Here is a 14,286-nt window from a genome sequence, read left to right as displayed (position 1 = left end):
GGCGCCGAAAACTTGTTCGCACTAAAACACATGCAAAAATACACACAAGCGCATGTGATCACAAGTAGTATAAGATATAAGTCAAGTTCGTTCCCACAGAGAATCGGTTTAGGTTAAGTTCAGATTACGCATCTATGCAACAATGAATGGTTATCGTTCAATACTAAGACAAGTAACAAATTGAGTTTTATTTAACTAAGAGATTATACTAATTAACATTAACTAAGAGAATTAAGATTGAATTACTAATATGAAAATAAACATGGGTTTCTAACTTTATTAAATACTTCATTTAAAGTTTATGTCTTTATCCTTAGCATGTGATGGTGATGACAACTAATCAGATAACACGAAACTAGTATACGCTAACTTTCATTATACGTATACCCTACTATCAAACATCCAGAATTTAGATAGAAGTTGAATATACACCAATTATGCTTAGTCCCTATATGTCTATAAAGATTAAAAACATAATAGTTTAAGAGCAAGTTACCTATCATGATTACATAGGGTGAATAAGATGGTTAAAATTACCCACGAATTATGCATTTTAATTCATACATAAACCTATGCTAGCATGGCAAGTTCTAAACCTCTATATTCAAATTTGCTTCAATAGTGATTTTCAAACAATCTTAGATGCTAGCTACGCATCAAAGACGAATAAGCACAACCAAACTAGGAAATCATAAATCACCACACACAAAGGATAATAAAATAATTAAATATTGAAATCCATAAATAAATCCGTTAGAATCCCATAACAACGACTAGTTCATAATCGAACTCATCGTCACCATGGGTTCTAATGAAAGCATGATATTAAAGAATATAAGAGGACTAGGGTTTAAGTATCAATTATATTGAAGAATACAAAAGTCTTCTTCTCCATAGTCGTCTTGTACTCTCTAGGTCTTCTCAATGCTCTCCCTTGGCTCCTTGTTATTTAAAACGTCTTTTCAAAGTGGGCGCGCATGCTTCCTGTAACTCTGGCGTGGCCGCCCCGCCTTCCGCACGGGTGCGCCACACATATGTACTTTGGCTCCATTTCTTGTTCTCGCTGCAGTTTGAGTTCCGTCTGTCAGAATTTGGCGATCCAATAGTCCATACGAAGCTATCGAGATGCTCTTCAACATGATAATGGTCTTAAATTCAGAACCTGACTTCCTTTCAGCATATTTCCTTGAAAAGCTCATTTATTCATCCAACTAATGCATGTAAAGCAATAACACAAAAATACATCAAAAATACCAATAACTTGAGTCCAAAACACCAACTTAAGCTTGTAATGAAGCGTTCCAAGTAGATATGAAATCCACTTATCACTTACATCCAATAACCTTATTGGGCATAACACTATCAAGACTGCTGTTTAAGATGTGTTTGACCTTAGCATCCTTCATAATAGATGAAAGATCTTCACGAGTATAGTCCTTCCTGTCTTTGTCAACCATCTTCTCTGGTTCTCCTGCAACAGAAATAGATACCTTCGTTGGTTTATGAGGACCATCATAAATCCTGTTTAGATATTCAGGATCCGTGGCTTCCAAACACATGGCCATCCTGACTTTCCAGATTGGATATTCATGTATCTTCAGGATTGGCACCTTGATTGCATCATACCTACTCATGTTGCTGCTAATCTCTGATGTGGCTGGGGTTTGTGGTTCTTTTTTTGTCTGACATTGTAGATTGATTTTTAGATCTTAAACTGTTTGTATGTTAACAGCAAGCTCTAATACCAATTATTAGGCCTGTAATCAATTATAGATGGGGGGTGAATACAGTTTATGCAATTAATTCGACAAAGCTTCAACAGTATCAACAATTTTTATATTAACAGATAAAAATTGATTAGAAACGTACTCTCTCGAAAGGATGGACAATTGTGCTTGAGAGCTTCTAGGTTATGCGAATGACAATGTTCGCAATGCTTATAGCATGAACCTAATCTGTGCTTTATATAGAGCACAACTACACAATCAAATAAAGAATCATATTCTATTATAATAAGGAAACATATCCATGTATAATTTCTTCTAAGATAAAGTCCTTCACCACATTGAATTCCTGCTTTCCTTTTCCATATTGAATATCTACTAAAGTGACAAATCTCGATGACATCATCTGCTGATCATCAAGTACTGATATAAGTATTGATGACGTCACTCTTTAGTAAATGCTGATATAAGTCCTAATATGAACTTCTGATAGTTTCTGCTGATATCATCAATTATATCTAATATCTATATTTCTTATCTCACATGACTTCTCCACTTAAGCAGTGTAAGGCCCTCCGTTTTTTATATCTTTGTAGAGCTGTATGGAAATTGCCCAGCAAAAACCACAAATGAATAAAAATCCATATCTCAGGTTATAGGCATTAAAAATCACCAAATTTTAACCAAAGCTTCCTCATATCATTTACAAGGTTCGAGAAAAATTTCATGGCCATTGGATTACTGTTGTAGCATAGTCAAATCCTTGCTCAAAGTTGGTGATAAATAGTAAATCCAAAAATTAACTTTGTTTTCTTGGCTTAGGTTTTGAAGGATCTACCCCCTATAAGCATCATCCAAGCCATAAACGCCCTAGAAAATATAGTTCTAGCATTCATTGTACTCAAGAAGTTATAAACTCTTACTTTTAAAGATTTCTTGGATGGGTTTTGAGATTGATGTTGAGATGAGTGTTGTTATGTTGAATTCTTGAAAAGATGGAATCTTGATGAGTAATGCTTATTTTAAAGATGTGACTTTTGGATGTTGATTAATATGAACTGAAATACATGTTAATAAAATGAATATTGGTGAGTTTGACTGTTGGTACGAGATTGAGGGATAAAAACCTCAAGGATTTGATGTTGTTGTGGATTTGAGACTTTGATTGCACATGAACTGGTTGAACAAAAGGTTTAGGCCATATAAGTTCTGGAAATTAAAAACCACTGGACATGTCAAGCTAGACCTCGATTTCAGTTCACGTACATATAAAGAACGTGTCAAGGAGATTTACGATTTAGGAGATATGACCGTTTTAGTAAAACACTTACACGAAAGAAAACTGCAGAAAATTGGTCTACAAGTTGAACATTTTTGGAACCCTTAAAAATATTCCAAGACTTTGGAAAAATTGGAAAAACTAGCTAAGAAAGTAAGGAAAATGTACTAAAAATAATCGGGTTAAAATTTAAATTTTTCGATTTTTTAAAAATGTTCGAGTGAAAAACGCGTAAGGAGAAAATGCGTAAAAAGGATGCTTCGACGCGCGTTTTCTCACTCGTACACTTAAGACTCGAGATGGACTTGGTAAGAATTCATAGTTAAACCGAGATGTTAGTCGGGTGCTAACCTAGAATGTGACCTTTATTATAGGTTGTCATCCGAAAAACCGAGGCCGTGCACTTCGTAGCACTAAGGCAAGTTTACAAACCCTGCTCCATATACTGTTGTGTTGTGAAGATTCACTACACCATATATTGGCTATTGCAAGCCCCAAGTACATTTCTGTTGCATAAAGTGTTGCTGTAGGTCAAATAGTTGCTTATCTGTTGCAATGTTTTATAATATGTTGCATAAGATAGGAAAGTGTTGCAGTGATTTAATGCTTTTTAAATAATATTATAAACAAATAATCTATTGCAACACGGTTTAAAATATGTTACAATAGCAGTTACACTTTTGGTCAAATTGACCGAAATATTTAGGCGGGTTAGATTGGCGGGCAAAATTAGTACCAAAATTTATTCTATCTCTCTCACTCACAGCTATTCTATCTCTCTCACCCTCTCACAGCTATTCTATCTCTCTCGCTCTCTCACAGCACAGGTACTCATCTCTCTCTCTCTCTCGATACTCATCTCTCTCTATACTCATCTCTCTCTCTCTCGATACTCATCTCTCTCTATACTCATCTCTCTCTCTCTCTCGATACTCATCTTTGTGTTAAAATTGATGATACCTAAAATCGATTTGAGGTATAATACATTTAATTGATTAGAGGTAAAATCGATTATAGATTAAATTGATTCATATAGAAGTTGCATTAGAAGTTGTTGATTATATGTATATATATGTATATATAGCCCACATTTATTTTTTGACATGCATTTTGGCAGGTTATTTGAAGGTTATTTTTATAAATAGCTAAAGCTGTTATTTAATTTGAAGGTTAGATTTTTCTTGCTGTTACTGATTTTTAAATTTTTTTCTTACTGAAATTTGTGTGAAGGCTCTGAAATTTGTGTGTGTGCTCTGTTATTTGAGAGTTTTTATGATCTAGTATAATTTTTGGGTTTCTTGTTAGTTTAAATTTATGAGCTCTGCTTTTTGTTTTAAATTTGTGTTTATGCCCTGTTTTATGATGCTAGTTGAATTTGTTCTAAATTTGTGTTTATGCCCTGCTAGTATAACTCTTTGAATATTTGTTGTCATATTTTGTGTTAACGACCTGTCAAGCATAATAAAGTACTGTTTGTTTGTTTAATTTATTTTTTGTTGAATAATCATGTAGAGAATGGATGTTGAAGGAGAAAAATGGGTAACACTTCCAAGATATAGTGATAAATATAGGATGGGGGTTAAAGCTTTTATTACAAATGCATTTTCTGAATATGCATCAGGAAATGAGTTGAAATGTCCTTGTAGAAAGTGTAGTAATCGTTATTGGTATGGTGAAAGCGTTATAAAGGAACATCTCATCTGCAATGGTGTTTGTCCACAGTCCACTGAATGGATTTATGAAGTGTCAAACCATAAGAATAATGATGTCGATGATAACATGGACAGTGATATAGGTATGGGTTTAGCAGATGAGTTAGAGGCAATGATACGTAACACATATGAGAATTGTAATAATGATAGTGAACATGGAGTTAGAAAGGGACTTGATGACGATGCAAAAAAATTTTACCGGCTTGTTGAGGAGGGTGGGCAGCCTTTGTATCCTGAGTGTCTTAAGTTCACTCGATTAAGTTTCATAGTTAGGCTCTACCAACTAAAGTGTATTCACGGATTTAGTGAGTCAGCATTTAGCGATTTGCTTAAGTTGATTAAGGAAGTTTTCCCAAATTGCAATGTACCATCCTCTTTTAATGCTGCAAAGGGTATGATTAAAGATCTAGGTCTGGACTACCAAAAAATACATGCTTGTCCAAATGACTGCATGTTATTTTGGGGTGAAAATGAAAAACTGGATTTTTGCAAAACGTGTGAAGCTTCAAGATGGAGAGAAGTTGAAAATAAGGATACTGGTAGTGAAAAAAATAATGTGTCAAAGGAACATAAAATCCCAGTAAAGGTGATGAGATATTTTCCTTTGAAACCAAGGCTGCAAAGAATGTTCTTAAACACTGAATTGTCTAGATTAATGACATGGCATGCTTTAGCACGAAAGAGGGATGGGAGGTTAAGGCATCCAGCTGATGGTCTGGGGTGGAAGTCTATGGATGCCAAGTATCCAGATTTTGCTGGAGAAATTAGAAATGTTAGGTTAGGTTTAGCATCTGATGGATTCAATCCTTATCGTTCAATGAGTAATTCTCACAGTACCTGGCCAGTCATACTTGTTAATTACAACCTTCCCCCCTGGTTAATCATGAAACCAGAATATATAATTCTTTCTACCTTAATTCCAGGCCCCATACAACCTGGAAACGATATCGATGTATATATGCAGCCGTTAATTGCAGAGTTGAATGAATTATGGGAAGTTGGAATACAAACTTACGATGCAAGACGTGATAGTACATTTCAATTACACGCAAGCCTCCTATGGACGATAAGTGATTTTCCTGGATATGGAGTCTTATCAGGTTGGAGCACTAAAGGGCACTTAGCATGTCCTTCATGCCACTATCAGACCTCGTCAACCTATTTGAAACATTCGAGGAAAGTTGTGTATTTGAACCATAGAAAATTTCTGCCTCCTAACCACAAGTGGAGGTCTGATAAGAGGCGATTTAATGGTGAAGTGGAAATGGGAGAAAGTCCTGAAATGTTAACGGGAATAGAGGAGGTCTGATAAGAGGCGATTCAGGTATATAAATTGATATCGCTCAACTAGATAATATTCAACCTTTTTTTATGTAGTCTGTTTTTTAATACTTTGTTCACTTCACTTAATTGTCAGAGATGATCTAAGACTGCTTCAGAAAATCGTGCCTTGATTGTAGAAACACACACAGCTGGTCGTACAAGTTTTGCGCAAATTGGAGAGAAAATAGTAAGTCATGTTTAAAGCACGGTGTTACTTTTATTAAGAAAATGTATGTAGTTTCGGAGTCTTGAATATATTCTGGTTGAACTTGGTCTAATAAATAAATAAAAATCATAAGTAGTAGTATAACTTTTAATGTGCTTATGAAATCCCAAATTCTATATTTCCTTAGTTTCATTCTATAGTTTTTAATGTTATGACTTCAATTCCATTCTGCTGGCAGAAAGCTGAGAACAAAATCGAACCTAAAGAACCAGCTCCCTCGGATCTTGTTTACGTTGAAACTCGTAAACGAAAGCCAGGACGTAAATACAAGGTAAAAGATCACTTTGACAAAATTGATAAATTTGCACTTGTAAAAAAAATATTATCGCTCGGCTCTAGTTAAACTTAATTGTATTTTCTGATCCCTCAATATTTGGCAGACTACAATTCCTACCGATGACAAGGATGAAAATGGACATGCTCAACATGATATTGAAGATGGTTCTCATGGGGCAAACAACAGTGCTCACACAGAAAAGAAATCAAAAAAGCCAGCCCATGGACCGAATTGGCTTATTGGAAGATCAGGCCGAACGAGGAAAACTGTTAAGCTAGATGTGCCAGCATTTAGTCAGAGTTCTAGTGCTAGTATTGATGTTGCTGATTTGAAAAAGTCAATAAAGGAGGAACTTCTTACTGAAATGCAGGAGATCATTGACAAAAAGGTTCGGGAGAAACTGTCAAAGGTAATAGGCAGATTGGGGGATATAGTTCCTGATTTTAATGATATTGCTGTTCAAGAGCTATATTCTGATGTTGATGAAGGCCAGAGTGAGGGGGGTGAAGACATAAATGCTCAGTGATTTCCTGTTACTAGCTAGCTGTTTAATAACTTTTGGTTGGATACTTTAATGTACTTGTTAACTAGCTAGCTGATTAAGTAGACTATATATCCTTGAACTTGAACTATGTTTGGTTATGGATGTTCTGACTTGTGGTGTTTATCGACTTTGTTTCGACTTTAAACTAGATGTTTGGTTTGTTATTTTGATGGTTAGTTGGTTATTTTGAGTTGCAGTTGGATATATTATTTTCAAGAGAATATATGCATGTTTGAATTTCTGGTAACAGCTGGTATTCCAATATATGGCTAAATGTTGCACAGAAATATTGCCCAAAAACAAAAAAATTATTACAATAGGATTTCAAATGTAGCATACAACTGTTGCCTTGCAAGCTAAAAAGTATTACAATAGGGTTTCAAATGTTGCATACAATTGTTGCTTTAAAATATAAAACGTATTACAACAGGGTTATAAATGTTGCAGACAAATGTTACAATAGGATATTGTAACACTAAAAAAAAGTTACTAAAAATGCTAAAAATGTTACAATAGTGTTCTAGCATGGGGTTATTGTAATACTTGACAAATGTTGCAATACACACACAACATGTTGCAATAGGGGTCTATTGCAACGGCAGCAAATGCAACACCGAATTTTGGATAAAATGTTACAATAGATGATATTGCAACACATTCGACCCCTAATACAACGTTTTTTTGGGCTTGCAATAGCCAATATATGGTGTAGTGATTGATTTTTACTGTTTTTGTACGAATGCCATGTTTGCCATGATAGTAAAATACGAGTTTTTACGTATCAATAACGATTGAGTTTAAGATGAATATATCATAGAATATTTTAACGCTATAATAGAGCGTGATGTACAAATTGTAAGACCGAAAGTCGGTCAGTTTTTATAAAGTATAAACCGGGGAATCATCCCAGAGATATTTTGGACAATTAAAAGTCTGTAGCTATTTTATTCCAAGGAACTTGATGTCCTCTCGCGAGATATTTATATTCCTCGAATTTATTTAAAATGATTTCCAAGATCGTATTCCCTCAACTCTATTTAATTACCCGAGCAATGAATATTATTACAGATATTCATTTACGTAGGAGAAATATTCTCCAACGATTATTTTATTTTTAAATATAATTATTTAATATTATTATAAATTTATTTAATTCCTAAAAATAAATTAGTTGAGGAATATTAGTTCAAATATTCTTTTAAAAATAGAATTATTCTTGGTTTAATTATTTAATTATTATTATTTAATTATTAAATATTTATTTAATGATTTAATATGATTTGAAAGTCGAAAAATCTACTTTTAAAATATTTTCTGAACTCTAGAAAATCAGTTTAATACTTTTAGATTGTCAAAAAAAATTATCTCGACATATTTTAAATATTTTGACTATAGTGTCAAAAGAAAACCTCCCTTAAATACTTATCTGTTGACAACGGTCAACTCACATTATCTTAGTGCTTCCTCCGAAAATTCTCGGAAGTACATACATATATAAAAACGAGATGAGATGTGCCTATCAAGAAGCAAAATGCTTGGGGAACTTCGATGTGGTTCGAGTTCTCGGGATATGATAGGATTCTTCCAAGGACTAGGGGGTAGACTCTAGTACTATGAGTACTAGGGAGAGTATCAAAGGTACCGCAAGCGAATGTACTCGATGTACTCAGGAACCCGTGAAGTGTGTGCATACCCGAAATGGGACACATAGCCCGAATGCGGCCAGGTTGATAACCGGGATACGAAGGTGTCATCCTTATACCAGTAGAAAAGGTTATAGATTTTCGTCTTACAACTGATCATCATATGTGGTATCTCCAGTAAATGTCCTATTCTTCCAATTAAAATTAAGATTCAATACCGTAACCCAAGCCTAGGTGCGGGGTTTACCACTAAGGTATTTGAAGACTAATAAGTTAATCAAAGAATTGTTTTGAAAAGAGGTGTGTATCATCAAGAGAAACTACTTTGAATTAATACATATCCTTATACGGATTAATATAATTTCTTTAACAGTCTTTTCATATTGTTGATTATTGTGGCTGAGCATTATTGTTCACTCTTGCTTTATTTTAAATGTGACAACACAACAAATTACTAGCATGCCGACGTGGGACTTAGTCACTTAAAATCGTGGGGAGAATCTCTTACAGCTTTTTCTTAAGTGGACCAGAGTATTCATATAGGTATAAGATGTTAGTAGTAATTATTATAACTTCATGTAGAGGTTACGAATAATTGTTTAAGATCCTGTAAAGTACATTTGAGTTGTAATAAAAGAAGATTACATTATGTACATCGTTTCTAAGGCTATAACTTATGTGTGTGTATGTATGAGATTGGGGGTCTGTGATATGGAGTTATTGGATTATTGACTCAATACAGGTTACACATGATTGAAGGATTGCGTGACGACCCATATTACTGACCCCAGATTTGGGGGCGTTACAGCATGGTGGAGGTACCAACAGCACAAGAGCTGGCTGAGTTTGCAGATTTCATAACCTACATTGAGAATATCAACCTTGCCATCCTGAATAAGAAACATCTGAGGGGGGAATGGTCCTTTCTTTTTTATTCCATTGTGACAGCTTTCACATGCAAGAAGACTAGGTATGATAACATATGTAATATTGTACAGAAGCTGGTGTTCTCCATGGCATACAACAAGCCTATCAATGTTGATCTATTGATCCTGGAAGAACTCGGCACGAAGCTCACAATGCCATTGATAAGTAGAGGTAAGGAAATTTTCTTTCCTAGGTTCATGATGTCTACTTTAAATTATAAAGTTGCAGACATTCATTTGATTGATGGAATTGATAAAAGTAAAATAGGCAATTGTAAATAGATGTCCAAAATCTTATTTGGGTCACTCATTACAAAGAATCAGGTGAAGGTAGCCTTAAATGTGACTAACCTTATATTAGAGAGATTTAGAAGCTACCCTTATACTATGCCTGACATGAGGTCTCGTGCTGTTTATAGTTCAGTCATGGCTCCTGCACCTGTAGTAGTACAAAAACAGGATAACCAACAGGAGCCTTCCCAAAATGAGACCCTTTCTTCAAAACCACTAGAAGTTAAGGAACCAACTACTTCATCCCCTCAACAGGGTGGAGTTAGTAAAAAAAAGAGAAAGAAAACTCCTATGGTTACTATTTATGAGATTGGTGAGGACCAAACAATTATTGAGTCAAACCTGGTTAGAAAGCTAAATAAGTCTAGGAAGGCTGAGTTGACCACTCAAATGGCCACCTCTGCATCTTCTCAAAAAGATGCCATTATAACAAATAGGTATGAACAGACTCTAAGGTCACCTTCTCTATAAGGTGTCACTATTGAACAAAGCAGTCTCCCCACTGCATCCTGTAAAGAGTCTGCACCACCTCTTGAGCACTCGTAAGAGGTCGAAAGAAGCAATTTGGATGGCACACATAATGAGAGCATATCTGTTGAAACTCCCTCATCCATTCAAGGGGAGCTTCCAAAAATAAATTTTGAAATTTCCACTCTTGTTTCCCAAATTTTTTCTTCTTTTAATGAAAGGCTTGAATCTACTTCTCAAGCCTTGCTAAAATTAGTGACACTGCTCAATAAACTATGATCACCACTAAGAAACAATATTTATATGTGAGAGACTACATGCCGAGGGAGACCTTGATCGATGACACCATCACAAACACAAGGGTTTCATCAGTTTTTACTGAAGACCCTGTACATGTTACTCTATCACCTTCATGTGCACTACAATCTTCACAATCTGCTAGGTTTAAGGGTAGCCCTCTTGATGGGGAGCTACTCAAATCCTCTCTAAATCTATTAGAGGTTTCTCAAGTAGGAACAACTCCCCTCACAACCCTGGCTGAAATTCCTTTGTCAATTGAAGCTAGGAGTCCAATTGATAATGGTCTAGTCATTGAGGAGGCAAACATAGCACATTCAAGTGCCAGTTCCTTGAAAGAGGAACAAGGGTTTGAGGTCATGGTACATGATAGTGACCTGGTCAAATCCCCTCCAATTCAAATGGAGGTTCCCAATAGTGGTGAACAATACACTATCACAACCATAGCTCAAGTTGTGAGTTCAAATGTGACTCCTGTCACAGGTACATTTACTACCCCATCCCAAACACCTCAAACACAACAGACCAACCTTCTACCTCAGACGCTACTCATCAACCCTCACAACTCCCTATAATAGTCAATGACCTTTTGGTTGAGCAACTTGCAAGCCTAGCCAATATCACCCACAACTCCTTACTACAAGTTAGTTAAACTGAGACTATCAAGCTATTCTACTTTCTTACAAGGAGGATGTTGAAGAGCAATATGAGAAGATTGCAGATGAAGCAGATGGTAATGTGGATGCATGGTTTTTTAATGACTTCACAACCACAATGGAGGAGGCCTTAATGAAATTTAGAGAGGATTATGTGACCATTTTGGGTAGCAATGTTAAGGTCCCCACTCCTCAAGAGGTCTATAATGATGTGATAGAGGTGTATAAAGCTCAATTGAAGGCCTTTTATCACATTGGAAGACCCATGGAACACACCCTGGACAAGCATTAACTTGCTATGAAGAAACTAATCAATGACATGATGGATTAACTGATGCCCATATTGATAAGTGGCATTTTATACCACATAGAACGTCTTAAAATGGCTTAAATTGGTGCCTTGAAATCAAGTATTTTGTGTATTTGATTCGTTTTTTTTAGTGTTTGTGCGTTTCAGGGTATTAGTTCCATTTCGAGGGAGTAATCATCAATAATAAGCCTTGGCATGTGTCTAACATTGCGAGAGGGAAGAGAGGAGCAGATTACAGCGAAGAAACGGAGCAAAAATCAGACATTTTCCAGTAGGGGTCTGAGCGCCCGCTCAGCTATGCTCAGCGGCCGCGCAGAAAGCTGAGCGCCCGCTCAGCTATGCTGAGCGGCCGCGTAGGGTCGGGAAATTTTAATATTTATTTTAGACTCCTATTTCTGTTTGGCTTCCAACTTCTGAGTAATCTGAGTTTTATGGGGCTTCTATATAAGTAGATTTCAGAGACATTTCACGGGGGTGTGGAATCATTGTATTAATCGAGGAGCGAAGAAGATAAGGAAGAAGACCGTTTTAGCACACCGCAACGAAGAGGAAGCATATTTTCTTATGATTCTTTATTTTGTTGTAACGTTGGATGCTAGTTTTCTTTGCTTTGAACCTATTTACTCTTGTGACGTACTCTGGTTTAATATAATTAGTTTAGTTATTATTCTCTTGTGTTTATTTATCATGTTTTCATATGAACCCATGATGACGATAAGTGCTATCATGGGCTAATCGTGATCATGGGGTCGTAACGGATTTACCATGGAATTCTTTAGTTAGTTGTTTAATACCTTAGTGTGTGATGATTGTATGATATCTAGTATTGGTTGTGCGTATTCGTCTTATGTGCGTCGCGAACATATAAGATATGGTGTTAATCTCTTGTGAAGCGACGGTGGATCTCGAGATTTAGAACTTGACATGCTAGCATAGGTTCATGTATGATGTTGCATGATTAGTGGGTAACTCTAACCGTATAATTCACCCTGTGTAATCAAAAGGAATAACTTGTGCTTAATTCATTATGTTGTCAATTTCTGTAGACATATAGGGACTCAACATAATTGATGCATATTCAACTTCTATCTTAATTGTGGATGTTTGGTAGAATGGTATTAGTACAATGAAAGTTGGCTTTTATCAGTTTCATGTTATTCGATTAATATCATCACTGTTGCATGCTAAGGGTAATAACAATGACTATTGAAGGAAGTGGTAATGAAGTTGTGATCTCATGAGTGTTTTAATATTGTTAATTCGAAGTGTTAATTAAGTGGTTACTTTTAGTAGTTAATTGTAGTTAATAATTAGTTAACAAATTTAAGTGTTATTGTTTTAACATTGAGAAGTAAACATACATTGGTGAGTGAGTTTAATTGAACATAATTAGTCTGAGTCTCTGTGGGAACAATTCTGATTTATATCTTATACTACTTGCGAACGCGTATACTTGCGTGAATATTAGCGCGTGTTTTCGCCCTAACAAGTTTTTGGCGCCGCTGCCGGGGACTCGGCGTATTTGTTTAGTTTATGTACTTACCATCATTGGTCGTTAGGACTCAGTGATTAAGACGTGTTACTTATTGTTTCCGGTTGTGTTTCAGGTACTTCAGCGAGCATTTATGCAAACTCGTTCTCGTACTCGCAAGAGGACTTTAGATACAGCTGAGGAGACAGACGAAGTTCTTGATATTCCGGAGAAGATAGATTTTGATGATTCGGATTCAGGAAGTGAGTAGAAAGAACCAGTAATCATGGGTGATCGTATTGTTCCGGCCGATCCAGCTCTTATGGACTTCTCTCGGCCTAAAATTGATGACATTCAGTCAAGCATTCTTCATCCGGCTATTCAAGCTAACACCTTTGAAATCAAGCCGGGCACTATTCAGATGGTGCAGAATTCTATTTCTTTTGGAGGTGCTGCAACTGAAGACCCCAACATGCACATAAGGAATTTTTTCGAGATCTGCAGTACTTTCAAATATAATGGTGTAACTGATGAGGCTATCAAGCTGAGGCTTTTCCCATTCTCACTGAGGGATAAAGCTAAGGACTGGTTACATTCTGAACCAGCTGGGTCCATCACTACTTGGCAAGATCTTGCGCAAAAGTTTCGGGTGAAGTTTTACCCAATGGTAAAGACTGCTGCTATGAGGAGTGCTCTTACTCAGTTTGCGCAGCAACCTACAGAATCTATGTGCGAAGCTTGGGAATGCTACAAGGAAATGTTGAGAAAGTGTCCACATCATGGAATGTCCGATAGGATGGTAATCACTGGTTTCTATAATGGTTTGAGGGCCCAATCTCGGCCCATGCTCGATGCAGCAGCTAGAGGCGCCTTATGGGCCAAAAGCTATACTGAGGCTTATAATCTTATTGAGGCTATGGCTGCAAATGAGCATCAAAACCTAACTCAGAGGATGATGCCTGGGAAGGTAGCAGGTATTCTGGAAGTCGATGCAGCCACCGCTATTACAGCGCAGCTCCAAGCGCTGTCTATGAACGTCGATTCTCTAGCTACCTATGGAGTGAATTAAATAGCTATGGTCTGTGAGCTTTGTGCAGGTTCTCATGCTACGAATCAGTGTTCTCTTGTCAATGAATCTG

At 36.2% G+C, this 14,286-nt stretch overlaps 1 protein-coding gene and 1 non-coding gene across 2 annotated transcripts; one reads left to right on the top strand and one right to left on the bottom strand.

Annotated features, from left to right (window-relative positions):
• Positions 1–4,518: 4,518 nt before the first annotated feature.
• LOC141685878 (uncharacterized) lies at positions 4,519–7,096 on the top strand. The gene is made up of 3 exons (XM_074490955.1): positions 4,519–6,018; positions 6,443–6,535; positions 6,645–7,096. Exons 1-3 carry the CDS (start codon positions 4,519–4,521, stop codon positions 7,065–7,067), a joined length of 2,016 nt encoding a protein of 671 aa, XP_074347056.1. The 3' UTR covers positions 7,068–7,096.
• A 6,730-nt stretch (positions 7,097–13,826) lies between these two features.
• On the bottom strand, positions 13,827–13,933 carry LOC141688023 (small nucleolar RNA R71). Its single transcript, XR_012561493.1, has one exon. It is a non-coding gene; the product is annotated as a small nucleolar RNA R71 (small nucleolar RNA).
• Between the last annotated feature and the right edge of the window lie 353 nt (positions 13,934–14,286).

This window comes from Apium graveolens, chromosome 9 (genome assembly GCF_009905375.1).
Source record: "Apium graveolens cultivar Ventura chromosome 9, ASM990537v1, whole genome shotgun sequence".
Lineage (NCBI taxonomy): Eukaryota > Viridiplantae > Streptophyta > Magnoliopsida > Apiales > Apiaceae > Apium > Apium graveolens.
This window is presented reverse-complemented; position numbering and strand designations above follow the sequence as displayed.

What these genes read in the sequence shown, in the direction of transcription:
- LOC141685878 (XM_074490955.1), top strand. Translation starts at nt 4,519, where the DNA reads ATGGATGTTGAAGGAGAAAAATGGGTAACACTTCCAAGATATAGTGAT. An exon ending in TGTTAACGGGAATAGAGGAG is followed by an intron (nt 6,019 to 6,442) that starts GTCTGATAAGAG and finishes TTCTGCTGGCAG; the next exon opens with AAAGCTGAGAACAAAATCGA. An exon ending in AGCCAGGACGTAAATACAAG is followed by an intron (nt 6,536 to 6,644) that starts GTAAAAGATCAC and finishes AATATTTGGCAG; the next exon opens with ACTACAATTCCTACCGATGA.